This window comes from Leuresthes tenuis, unplaced genomic scaffold, assembly GCF_036924035.1.
Source record: "Leuresthes tenuis unplaced genomic scaffold, fLeuTen1.0.hap1 SCAF_21, whole genome shotgun sequence".
Lineage (NCBI taxonomy): Eukaryota > Metazoa > Chordata > Actinopteri > Atheriniformes > Atherinopsidae > Leuresthes > Leuresthes tenuis.
Window position 1 is genome coordinate 19,192,323 of NW_027325375.1, and position 13,677 is coordinate 19,205,999.

The 13,677-nt window shown below is 38.8% G+C and overlaps 1 protein-coding gene across 1 annotated transcript; it reads left to right on the top strand.

The window, feature by feature from the left end:
• Positions 1 to 678: 678 nt before the first annotated feature.
• nop16 (NOP16 nucleolar protein homolog (yeast)) lies at positions 679 to 8,409 on the top strand. Its single transcript, XM_072374534.1, has 5 exons — positions 679 to 876; positions 1,450 to 1,558; positions 4,165 to 4,222; positions 4,655 to 4,761; positions 7,568 to 8,409. Exons 1-5 carry the CDS (start codon positions 770 to 772, stop codon positions 7,709 to 7,711), a joined length of 525 nt encoding a protein of 174 aa, XP_072230635.1. The 5' UTR covers positions 679 to 769; the 3' UTR covers positions 7,712 to 8,409.
• The last annotated feature ends 5,268 nt before the right edge of the window (positions 8,410 to 13,677 follow it).

A 13,677-nucleotide genomic window follows, 5' to 3' on the forward strand; every position in this document is an offset into this window, starting at 1 on the left:
CGAACCTATGAATTTACCTTCTCTGAGCCCAAGAATGACCCTATTGGGTGATGCCCTTTTTGCCAATGCAAACAGATATAATTCTGAAACACGACTACTATCTCTAAGGGAATCCGCTACTGACCCTGCTGCTGTACCCTACTTGTCTAACTTTTTAGATCATCTAAACTGGAGTATGGTTTGAACTCTTTCTTACAAACTCCTTCTTACTAAGAGGGAAATAAGGGTAAAGTTTCCTACAAAATAAGTCTTCCTAAGTTTAAGGGTAACATTTGTACAAACTGTCCTTTGTCTGAAATGTATACAGAAACAACTGTGCACTTCTTTTTTGCACTTCTTTTTTTTTGCTCTAGTAAATTTTGGAAAGGTTTTACTCAATATATTCTTGATAAATTGGACTTTTGAATTCGACAATGTACTGTTTGGTTGTACAGGATGTGTTACACTTAATGTATTTACTTATGACTTTTGGTAAGTTTCATATCCACAAAACAGAATTTGGCCTTGATTTCTTCTTCATTTCTAGCCTTTAACCCTATGTTAATAATATTATACTGCACGTATTAATTACTCTGTCCATTTATTTGTTTTCGTATGTCAAGAATAAAGAATAACAATGAAAAAAAATCCCCAGGAGGAGGAAGGCGTTGCTTCTGGTCATGTGACTGGATTGGAACCAAGCACGTGCTTCCTGTATCCATCCGCACGCTGCCTCTTCTGCGCTGCTAATAAACCGCTTCGGTTTCTACCAACAGAAAACGTCTCAAACATGCCGAAAGCCAAGAAGTCCAGCAAAAGGAAGAAGTTCGATTACACCCAAGACCGAAAGAAGCTGAAGAAGAAGTTCTTAAAGAAGTGCAACCCGAGGATAGAACAGTAAGCACGGAACAGAACGGCTCGTTAGCGTCTTTGCTAAAGCTGGCTATCTAACCGGATAGTTGACTAACCGTTATTATTGGGTGCTTATTGGGAGTTTTGGGTCTTTAAGCCACTAATTTTGTTGTGAAATCGCATATTTTTCTTTAACATAAAAGCATAAAATTCTTATTACCTCCCTATTTTATGTTGCGTGTCTTATGTAAACTTTGAATCAGAAGTATGCAGTCTTAGAAGTAGATTTAGACATAAATTTAAACAATATTGGCTGGTTTTGGTCACATATTTGACAATTTCACATATTTGACGTCAACGCATTAAGTTATTGCATATACGTCCGCCTTGATCATGTGGCCGATTCAAACAAGAAGAAAGCATTACATGGATTACATTGATTCTGATGGATATGTGTCAACATTTAATGGTAGAATAAACTTTGATGGTTCTGACACAAGTGGTACCCTCCATTTAAGGGATGCACTCCTCCTGAGCTGCTTGCCATCACCTCTTTTGAAGGCTTTGAAGGAAAAAAGTGGCATACCCAGAGCGTCTCTAACATGTCTTCACTCTCAGTCCACAGATTCGAAATGCTTGGGATGACAAGAAGTCCATGGCCAAGAACCTGCTGGAGATGGGCCTGTCTTCTGACCCGAATCGTAGTCTGCCGGTAAAGAAACAGGGGGTAAGAGCAGAATCAAATTAATTCACATCTGAGCAACAACACACACCTGAAATGAGGGAACTAGGTCTAAACAGTTTCATGTACATTCAGGCGGTTTCATTTAATTTAAACTGAAATAAATGGAAAGGAAATTCTTTGCAATTTTTAGTTGTGGTAATTTAATGTAGAAGCATCAACATATGAAAGAGTCTATGCAAAACATGCTCCTACTTTTAGCATTATGTACCCAATCCGAGCGGTAGTAGTGGTTTTCCCCATTTTCTTCCTCGATTCATTACTTTGGGAAAACATTTGTCTTGTGAACCTGGTGATCAGTATTAAAAAGGCATGGTATAAAGCCTGGTTTAACCGCCCATCTAAACAACAGTAATACATTTCCCTCTTCTTCTTCTTCGTCTGACTCCTCTCACTCTTCTTCTTTTGACTCTTTGACTTCTTATTCTCACTCTTCTTCTGACTTTTTGACTTCTTATTCTCACTCTTCTTCTGACTTTTTCTGACTCTTCTTCTGACTTTTTCTGACTCTTCTTCTTCTGACTCTTTGACTTCTTATAGTCACTCTTCTTCTGACTTTTTTGAATCTTCTTCTCACTCTTTGACTTCTTATTGTCACTCTTCTTCTGACTTTTTTTAATCTTCTTCTCACTCTTTGACTTCTTATTGTCACTCTTCTTCTGACTTTTTTTAATCTTCTTCTCACTCTTTGACTTCTTATTGTCACTCTTCTTCTGACTTTTTCTGACTCTTCTTCTTCTGACTCTGACTTCTTATTGTCACTCTTCTTCTGACTTTTTCTGACTCTTCTTCTGACTCTCTGACTTCTTATTGTCACTCTTCTGACTTTTTCTGACTCTTCTTCTTCTGACTCTTTGACTTCTTATTGTCACTCTTCTTCTGACTTTTTCTGACTCTTCTTCTTCTGACTCTCTGACTTTTTATTGTCACTCTTCTTCTGACTTTTTTTAATCTTCTTCTCACTCTTTGACTTCTTATTGTCACTCTTCTTCTGACTTTTTTGAATCTTCTTCTCACTCTTTGACTTCTTATTGTCACTCTTCTTCTGACTTTTTCTGACTCTTCTTCTTCTGACTCTGACTTCTTATTGTCACTCTTCTTCTGACTTTTTCTGACTCTTCTTCTGACTCTCTGACTTCTTATTGTCACTCTTCTGACTTTTTCTGACTCTTCTCCTTCTGACTTTTTGACTTCTTATTCTCACTCTTCTTCTGACTTTTTCTGACTCTTCTTCTTCTGACTCTTTGACTTCTTATTGTCACTGTTCTTCTGACTTTTTTTAATCTTCTTCTCACTCTTTGACTTCTTATTGTCACTCTTCTTCTGACTTTTTCTGACTCTTCTTCTTCTGACTCTGACTTCTTATTGTCACTCTTCTTCTGACTTTTTCTGACTCTTCTTCTGACTCTCTGACTTCTTATTGTCACTCTTCTGACTTTTTCTGACTCTTCTTCTTCTGACTCTTTGACTTCTTATTGTCACTCTTCTTCTGACTTTTTCTGACTCTTCTTCTTCTGACTCTTTGACTTTTTATTGTCACTCTCCTTCTGACTTTTTCTGACTCTTCTTCTGACGCTTCCATTTCGTCTTTAACAAACTCGTCCAAGAGATTAACTCATAGTGGCCTGAATGTTTCTCCATATGCTCTTTAAACGTGTGATCAAAATTGATCAAAAGCCAGTTTTCGTCAATGGTCTTATTACTCTGCTGATATTCAACAGACCTACTTCAAATCTGCTCAGAAGATGGATAACAAGTTGATAACACTTTCTTTAGAAAACTAAAGGGTGTGTCCGTGAGGCCACGACGAATTTACATATCGCGCCATGTCCACAAAAATCCCTATAAGCTTAATCTTTAATCTGAAGGGTCTCTTAGGCTCTGAACAGATCGATATGCAAATGTCCTGCCAAAGCAATAGCCACGCCCACTTATAACAGGAAGTGATTTGTTTACTGCAGGCGCTAAAACTTTGTCAAAATATGCAAATTCCTTTAATGAGGCGGGTACGCTTCTGTCTGAATTTAGGCCGAAGCGCCGCTAACGTGCGAGGGTCGTCCATCGCTGCCTGCAGCTTTAATTTATTTTGATCGAGTTTCACTAAAAATCCAACATACAAATCCATGTTTCCTAGCCTGGATTCCAGTTGTCTGGATACATTTCGGCAATCAATGCGACTCTTTGCCGTTTACTTCTCAGAAGTTTGTGAAAAGTGACAAGGAAAACACACCATAAAACAATTATTCTGACGAATCCGGAGCCAAATCTCAGAGTAACATCAACGAGCCACTCTCCTTAAAGCCTCTGAGTTCTCTCATGCGCCTTTTCAGTTTTTAATTAATCCCTGCTGCTGTTGCAGCTGCACCCTGTGACTAATTAAAGTTCATCTCAGCTGCAGCTTGTGTTGTTTTGTTCGAGTGCCTTCGTTTTGTCAAGCCACCGCAGCGAATGCACCCCGAATAATTAATGTCTGTGTCCTCTGGGCTCGTGAGCGAGGTCTCCTGAAAAGGTTCCTCACGGGTCCTGTGACATCGGTGAGGCAGGTGGAGGATCTGTTGATTGATCGACTGTTTTTCTGTTTGTACCTGCAGCTCCTCGGTGAAAACAAAGCTGGCAAAACTCTCGTCATCAAGCCCTACATCCTCAACAGTGAGTCGCTGCTTCTGAAGCCTTCAGCTTGAACATTTATGAGCATATTTTAATGAAATAGAAGTAAAGTAATACTTAATTATGTACATAGATATGCCCAAGTTCACAGAAATTAATACAGGTCTTCAGTTCTTGTTGGTTATATTTTATATAACGGCCTCTGGGATCTTTTTCTGTTTTTCAGTGTGTTTTTAGCCTAATTAAACCAAAGTAACTGTAAGCAGAGTTTATAATCTGCAGCATGACTTTGTTTTAATGCTCAGAAGCTCCGAGGAGTCGGCCTTCAGAGCAGCTGCTTAATGCAACTCCTCCAATAAAGCAGCGGCAGCTTTGGCTTTTTATACTTTAATCTTCTCAAAGTGAAACCGTAAGCCAGTGAATCGTTTAAAGCAGGCAGGATGGAGCAACAGCCGTCTGTTTGTTTTCCTGCAGAGCTGGAAGAGGAGGCCAGCCTCCCAGAGAAGGACAGCAAGACGTTATCCTCGGACCTGGTCGAGTACGTTCAGTACATGATCCGAGAACACAAAGACGATTTCAAGGTAAGAAGGAACTAAAGGTTCGACAGGGGTGCTACGCCTGGCCAAGGGGTAAACCGGGAGGCCGGCGTTCCTAATGCATCCCATAACTCACCCTCTCACATCTAAAGACAATGGCTCTGACTTGAGTTTTAAGTCACAGATTAAAGATTTTTGCTCAGTCTCCAGATCTCACAGGGTCACTTTTTTTAAGAGCATAACTAGATTTTTCTGAGATCACTTCCCATCATGCATCTGGTGGAGATTCTGAGCAACAATGAAGTCGACTGATAAGCAGCTTTTAGCCACAGCTGCTTCTTTAAGTGCAGATAAAACGTCGCAGAGACATCGGTGCTGTTTCCATGTTTTTTTTTTTGTTTTTTTTTACTCATCGCCATGGTTACTCTCAGCCACAGCTTCACCCGCTTCCTGCTTGGAGTGGTGAAATGTGATCAGGCTATATTTTATATAGTGAAAATAAAGTGCGCACTTATTTAATCTCATCTCTTCTCCAAAAGTCATCAGCTATTGTTTATCCAGCGTTCTTATTAATATAAGTGTCAATAACAGCAATAAACATTCTAATTTCACACATCCAAAACGGGATCTAAATAACTTTACATCCACACGATAAAGTCGAGTACCTCCAGCTTTGGAATGTAAATCTGAGCAGTCACAAGCTAACAAGTAAACAAGATAGTAAACGGAGATATTCTCTAAAATTCGAACATCTTCCTCTTCTTTATACTTCATAAAGACTCAAGACCAGCTAAGTCTGTCATCTGGCCCGTTCTACATTTACCGCATTTATTTGAATCCTTACAAGTGTGTTTAATCTGCCGTTTGCAAATAAAATGATTTAAGTTTAATTTTAGATTTGATGACAGTTTGCTTCTATCAAGCCAAATCTTCAATTTATATAATTTTAGTCGTCATTTCATCCGGTAAATGCTGCAAATCGCATATAGACACTTGAGGTCCATAACCTGTTTAGAGCGGTTTAATTTCTTCCAGGTGAAAGGAAACGTTAAATGTTGCCTTTTAGTCTTTTTATTTTAGTCAACAAAGCTGGACTTAAAACTGAAACGGTTGAGATGAGTGAAGTTAACGCCGGTTTGACTGGCTGAGATCTCTGAGGGTTGCAGGTTGGAGTGAAAACAGTTAGTTGTGTCACCAGAATAATAAGATCTTATTTGGGTGGCGCTGTAGAAAAGCTTTGGAGTGGCAAAATGTCCATGTTGGTTTGGAAAATGTTCCGAGGACGTGTGTGATGCAGGCGTGTGTCTGCTGAGTGTTTTTTTTTCCTCCAGGGTGCAGTCAGTGATCAGTGTTTGCTGCAGATCAACGGTCACACATCAGGGTGCGTTTTGGATTTATTGCTCAGAGCAGTGGGAGGTGGTTGTTTTTAATCTTTAGCTTTTATCAGCAAATGGCCTACATTGAAATGGATTCTTTACAGTTGCTGTGAATGAGTCATCACCGGGAGCGCTTTAAGTCTTATCATTGAATAAGAGAGGCTGTTGTGTTGTTCTTTCACTCATTTTCTCCACACAGTGAAATAGTCTTTCACAGGAACTCTTCCATCCTTTTCTCTGAAGTCTGAAAAGTCTTTTCTTATTCTCAGAACATCTCTGTAACACGGCTTCAGGTTGTTCTAAAACTGCACATCTGCGAGGTTTTCACCATAGTTCAGGCTTTATAATGGACACATCGTAACCAGTAAGGTTAACTTTTTAACGTTAAAGCATGAAGCTGGGGTTACGGTCACCATTTTGGTCTCTGCTGGTCCCTGCCGGTCCCTGTCCGGAGGGTTTCTAATCGATTCCTGCCACATTCCCGACTCGTATTTTTAGTAGAAACTATCCTCGGGCAAAGAACAACTTGATCTGAGCAGGCAAAAATTAATTCTGTGAACACCCAAATTAATTTCCATGTTAGTTCCCGTCTGTGTTGACGCATAATCGTGAAACTTTTCCCGCAGTTTTATCGGAGCACATATTGTGCAGCGCTTTAAATGTGCCACAAAACCTCCCCGTCATAGGCTGGGATAAAGTCGTCCTGATTGGGTGATGCCGACGTCATGTGGAGGTTAATTTCAAACTGCATTAAAACGCATTGTTAAAAAAAAACTCCAGCTCCAGTGAAGTTGGGACATTGTGTAAATCGTAAATAAAGACAGAGTGTTTACCACTAAGCTACACCAGCTTTCCCTTTTAACAGCACTCCAACAGTAAGAGTTTAGGAACCGAGGACACGAACTGTTGAAGCTTTGTAGGTGAAATTCTTTGCCTTTCTTGCTTGATGTACGACCTCAGTCCCAAGAAGAGTCAGTCCAGGGCCTCCGTTGTGGTATTTGGTGCTTCGTAACGCGCTACAGTCCAGTCCACACGCTCTTTTACTATGAAATCCCGCCGTTGGAAACCCGGGCAGAATGTGGTTTAACGTCATCTTGCTGAAATAAGCAGGGACGTCCCTGAAAAAGATGTTGGATGGCAGCATATGTCGCTCCAAAACCTGTGTCCCTCTCAGCTTCGATGGTGCCGTGGCTCCACGCCAAGAGTAGGTACTGGTAGAAAAGGCCCACAAGGCGAGCTTTCTGTCATTTCTTTAAGTTGGAATAGTTCTCCAGGCTCCTTGAAGGACTTCCCAAAGCTCTTCTTTGGATGTCGGCTGCCTTTTTCTTTCCTGCAGAAACACAGAGACCCGAGTCACAAATCTTCACCATCGCGCTGTCTGACAGCGGCTGTCAGAACCCATTAAATGTCACCTTTTCAGTGCTGGCTCATAACTTTTCTGTCGTCCCACCCCCCCCTCCTTTTTTTGTCTGCAGGCGATGGCCAGAGATGAGAAGAACTACTACCAGGACACACCCAAACAGATCAAGAGGAAAATCAACGAATACAAACGCTGCCACGCGGAGCACTACACAAACTTCATGAGCTCGCTCGCTGCCCCAGAGCCGATGGTTCAGTAGTGGGTGGGGGGGGGGTCATCAGCTCTGTCTGGACTGGATACCACGAGAGGGAAGGACTCCATGATGAAGCCCCAACAGCGACGGACTGCGGCGTCTCCGAGTCCATTTTAAGACACGAGGCATCTCTTTTTATTTCTGACGTTTCCCCATTTCCCAACTCTAACGTGAGTGTTTTTAACTGAAACACCCCGAAACTCGTCAGCACGACTGTTTGAGCTCCATATTTCAGCACCTGATGTCCAGCAGGTGTAAAAAAAAAAACACGTTACGAAAACGATCCCACAAAAACGGTAAAGAAGTGGAAAACGGACACAAAACCGCATCCTTCAGCCAGAAATAAATTGAAATGAGGCATCACCTTTTCCCGGGTTTTCTGGGTCACATGACTTCAATCGATGGTGAAAAGTATCTTTTATGTTTTATATTTAAATGGGAATTTGAGCAGGAACATTGAAGGTGGAATATGTGTAAAATATAACAAATTTCTTGATCCAGTCGTCGCACAAGTGTTCCCTCAGCGGAATGTTTGTTTTCTGAAACGTGACATTTCTCGTTACTGTTTGAAGCAGTTATTCTGTATGGAACTCTTTGAAATATCATGTGTGCAGATTGTGTTGCACACAAAAAAAAGTTCAAAACAGTCTGACTAAATTCTGGATTTACAGGGTTAGAAAAACATGGTTAAAGTGGCTGTTTTTACTCCTTTTATCAAAGATGGAATAAAATAAATGCTAACGGAAATTCTCGTGCAGGAAAATGCAGTCAAGACTGTACGGTAGTTTGGGTAAAAAGATTTTTCTGTCAGATATCCAAAGACTTCAAAACAAAGTGTGTCAAAACAAAGCGTTTCCAGAAGCTGGGAAGAGTCCGAATGAAGTTCAGTTCAAGAAATGGAGACAGAAGTGAGGAGAAAGAGCGGAGTGTCGGGAGCTCGATGCTCGTTAAAGTAACGGTTACTTCGATGATTTTAGAGGAGAACATCAGCAAGAGATCGGGAAGGGAGAGAAATTATTTAAAGTTAGAATAATGCTGCCTGAAGCTCAGTGGGTCCAATGTTCTGGTATCAGAAGTCTGTTTGTGCTGGATAAAAGAAGTCAAATTCATTTATTTTAAAGCACAAAAAAAGTAAAGGGTCGAATGTATGGAGGACTGAAACTGCCGTAATCTGTAAGTAAATATGATAAATTCTGCTAAAAAAAAATTCAAAATAACTTATTCAAAAGTGATTTAATAGAATTTTTTTTGTCTTTAATTTTAAACTGCATCCATTGAAGCTTCATGTTAATGTTGTTATTTTTTTTAGTTAAATTAGAATATTTAATTTCCTTCCTGACCGCCTACTTGTTTATATAATGAAGCAGAAACTCATACAGGAATGTAAAGAAATGGGGAAATGAAGATGACAAAGAAGCAAATATATTTCTCACTAAAGTCATTTGGAAAAATATGGTTTCATATATGGTTATTTATGGTGAAATCAAACTGAAGAAATAAATTATTTGGTGGGAATGAATAGATCAATAATGATGTAAAGGGAGCAATAAAGCAACAAATGCAGTATAAACTGATAAAGACAGAAAGGAATTAAATATATTCCAAATAAAAGAATAGATAAATTGAAAACTGAGTAAATAGACGCAGTTTAAAATTAAAGTCAAACTTTTTTCAAACTTCTCATTCTATTTAATTATTGTTGCATTTTATTATCTAAATTTACCTGCATTCATCCTAATCTAAACTGATCTATTCGGCCATTTATGTTTTTTTTTCACATTATGGCAGCTTGAGTCTTCCATAAGAAGACTGTGAATTTTGAGTATTTTTTCCCCGAATATGTCCACAGATATATCCATAGACCCAATCATTCAACCTTTAATTTATTTTCTTTATGGACCAAAATCAGCCGATAAGTTCAAACTTTATTGAAATCCATTTCAAAATGGACCCTTTGACACAGCTAAAGTGACTTTGAATGCAAAAATGAAGCATAAACCGACAGCAGTGACCAATGTTTACCTGAAGTCGCATCGACTGCCCTGAAAGTGACAGGATTTACCTGCAGACCCAGTAAGTCTCCAGCAGGGGGCAGCCTAATCTCATAGCAAGCCATAGATTTATAGAACATTTTGTGTAGCCAATTGAGTATTGGCGTTAGTTTAAAGCTGAAAGGACTTTTCAAACTGTTATTTTTGGGTTACAATAAAGTTTTATTAATACATTTGTATTAAAGAATTGGTGCCCATTCAAATATCAGTGCTAATTTTTTTTATCATACATATTTCATTGTTTTGATTATATTAAAGGAAGCAAAAATGAGATGTTTGTGTCAGCCCACAATTTCACAATCCGTACATACTTATTAAAGCATTAAAAAGCATCTATAGCGCAAATAATATACACCTGTACACTAAATGTAGCCTTTACTCATTTAAAGCCTGTTAGGTTTGTTCTCATTGCTGACAAAAAAATCTTTGACTCAGCCTTTTCTGAACCTTTTTAATGCATCATGCCACCCAATACAAGTTGTTCTTTGGGTGGGAAGCAGGCTATAGGGTTCGGTTTGCTACAGAAAGTTCTTTATGTGCCGGAACACAAAGCTGATCATTACTTTTAGCAAGAGTACGGCAATGGGGACACTTTTTTGAAAAATGCATAATATAAGGAAGGTTTTACGTCTCTGTATTGAACAAGTAGCTTAAATATTCAGTGGTGAATGACTTCAATCTGCCGTGACTACATTAAGATTTGAGTTCTGTACCTTTAACGTCATGTCAGTGCACTGAAAGGTCAACATTCATTTATTTATTACAACACATATTTAATAATATAAAAATTCTGAGCCAAATCAAATATTTGGATAAAGTGAGCAGGACTCACTGAGTAGACACGGAGGTATTCTCCTGGACAAATAAAAACTTTGAACTGTTGTTTGATTTAATCCTCTGGAGATGTTGAATGTCTGCGCCTGACTTCATGGCAATCCACCCAAATATTGGTAGCCCTAAAATCTGAATCGGAACCAAAAGCATTGGCGCCATCGACTGTTTCAAATGGGAGGTCAGTGCCAAAGTGCCTCCATGTCCACTGGGGTTGGGTAGTCTGCCTAAAAAGTGTCAACTTTTTTGTGTGAAATACTCGGTCAACGCATCTTTCCAGTGAATATGGTTTCGTTAACTGTATTCGTTCATTCTGATCAGTGTAGCGGTTGTCTTCTGATCATTCAAGAAAAAGACTGTAAGGGAGGTGTCTGGGTTTGAAGACAGATTAACTTCCACTGTCCTAACATCAAATCAGATTTCCTCAACATGACGTTCAACTGAGAGCAAAGGTGTAAAGTCGGTGTATTCCATTACTTAAATGCACTGAATGGGCCAGAAATTGTGGCAAACTAGTCAGTTGTTCAGACTTTTTCAGTCAAAACGTGGAAAATCGTGGGATTGCAAGAGTCCTGAACCTTTATACGATATTTCAGACATCGTTTGAGTGCACATGGAGAAATTTGTGCGTAATCTGATGGCAATTCATCAAAAAATTGCCAATCTATTAAAACTGGTTTGGTTTGCGTTAAACGACGAATGAACAAATCCAGTGGGATGGATTTTTCCCGACCATAAACATCTGTACAACATCTAATTGTTGACTATTAATCACTTTAAATGGCTTAAGTCTGTATATTGTTTGCACCACGTCCAAGTTAACCCAGATTTTGGTGCTCTCACACCGTTGGTGTGATGCAAACCTTCAGCACATGTTTGTAGCCTTTTGTTGGCAGCAAACAATGGTTTGACCCACATCTTCTGTGTTGACTGTCATCAATCATTTGCCGCCTCACTACACACAAGAGCTCTGAGTTTCTGGTGGCGAGTTTGAAAATCAAGAAAACATTACAGGGAGGGGCAGGGAAGGAATTTCTTAATCGCTCGATTCTATCTAAAAGCATGTCAGGTATGGTGGCTCGAAGTTTCACATCAGCTGTCGGAGTACAGACGAAACTCGAATGGAACTCGCCTTTAAGTGATGATGTCACAAAATCTATGTAAAATATTCGATAGTTTTCATTTGACATAAAAACTGGACGACATTAAATTTGGTTTAAGACTTTTAAATGAGCTCTTGTACGATGTTTAAAGTGGTTTTAACAGAGCATGAATCCAGTAAAATGATCACATTAAAGTCATTTGTCACCTATAAACTCATGCAGCAGATCTGTTGTAACATTACTTTTCTCTGATTCCGGCCAATATTCACTCTTCTTTTCTTTTAGCTCGGATGTGTTCTGACTTTAGTGTTTTTAGGAATTTGGTTAATATCTTCACAATACTTATTTCCACAAGAATTGATGCTTAAATTGTTTATTTCGAGCCAGCCTTTATTATTCATTGCATAGTAACTATATTGATATTGTGTCAGGGAAAGTTTACCATTAATGAACCAATCTCATCTCATGAGATAACTTCTTTTACTTCTTTAAACCATTTAAACAGGGAATTCAAAGGTCATTGGAGCCCCTTGTACATGTGGATGTGCTTTGAACTCTGACCACAGTGCAGATATCCAGTCTTACACAAACATGCTTCAGATACCCTGATGAAGACCCTTAAATCCACATACTTTTCTATTTTCTTACTGTGGCATTTTTGTAGTTTCTGAATATCAGTTACAGGTTGGAAAACTAGTCTTAACCCATTAAGAAACCCTTAACTGTCATTTAATAAAACACGACAGTCAGCATAACTCATGTTCCCTTCACAATGATTCACATTATGAATAATTTATTTAGTCATCTGGTTTGGCATGATGCATCATAGCAGCTTTAAATCAGGAGGGAGATACTTCTTGTCAGTTCTCATACTGAGTCACATTGCTTCTGCTGTGAAAACGCTGACGTTCCAGTCAAATAAAACCTTCCTGCTCCACCAGTTGGGTAACTTCGCCTGTAAACACAAGGCCAGGAGACTATGGAGGCCTATAGATTTTACATGTTTGTGTTTTGCATTGACTTGCCTGGTCAGCAAACATGGGAGGAAAGTTTTCCATTTCTGGTAAAAAGATAACTCATTTGTTAGGGGACGTCTTATAGATCCATAGAATGGCTGACTTCAACTTTGTGTGCACTTTTTGTGTATTTGGGTTGATGTTTATGTTATGTTGCACATGTTTTCCCTCATGTTCCTTGCGTCAAATTTTCAATTATGACTGCACGTTTTTTTCTTTTGTCGAAAATTAAATAAGAAACCGTTTAACAATCAAAAAACTGGTATATGATGGTACCAAACTGTAATTACATGTACTGATTCTGACAAAAATTGCTAACCATCCTAACTCGTTGATAGCCAAAGATGAAATTCCTATTGATCAGAGAAATATGAGGCAAGTTCTTTAAAAAAAAAGGTAGTAATAGGTCATTTTTATAATATTAATGGTGTTCCTTTCTTTATAATGAATACCCTCCTGCAAATTACTGCCTTTGTTTATTTTAATGGTGTATTACATAATAGATTTGTTGGCTGCTGTTTGCATAATTTATAAAGCTGGAACTAAACCAAATTCTAAATTGACCCTAGGTGTGAATGTATATGGTTGCCCTATGGCAGTTAGGATAGGATGGATGGAAGTAGACCCAGAGAGGAACCAGCTACCTGAACCCGTCGCTTAAAAACCACACAAAGATTGAATAATAAATAATCGGACATCAACTTAAGTTTTAATACAAAAACATGCATAAATTCATATTCCACAGGAGACCTAAAAACAAGGAAACGGTGTGCACACATTAAACTTAACACTTGCCTAAAGGTAATCAAAATTTCAGCAGAACATCAGAAGGAATAAAAAATGTGGATCATAAGCAAACATTGCTGTTTAGATTCACCATAAAACAAGTGAAGCTAAATCCATTTTTTCTGCTATAGGATTTTTGAAGTCAGATACCTCACAACTGCATTTATACAAAGAATGTGTGGGGG

Bases quoted from the DNA above. Each gene is read 5' to 3' on its own strand.
- nop16 (XM_072374534.1), top strand. From the start codon at position 770: ATGCCGAAAGCCAAGAAGTCCAGCAAAAGGAAGAAGTTCGATTACACC. The intron at 877-1,449 runs GTAAGCACGGAA...CTTCACTCTCAG, and splicing joins TGCAACCCGAGGATAGAACA to TCCACAGATTCGAAATGCTT. The intron at 4,762-7,567 runs GTAAGAAGGAAC...TTTTGTCTGCAG, and splicing joins AACACAAAGACGATTTCAAG to GCGATGGCCAGAGATGAGAA.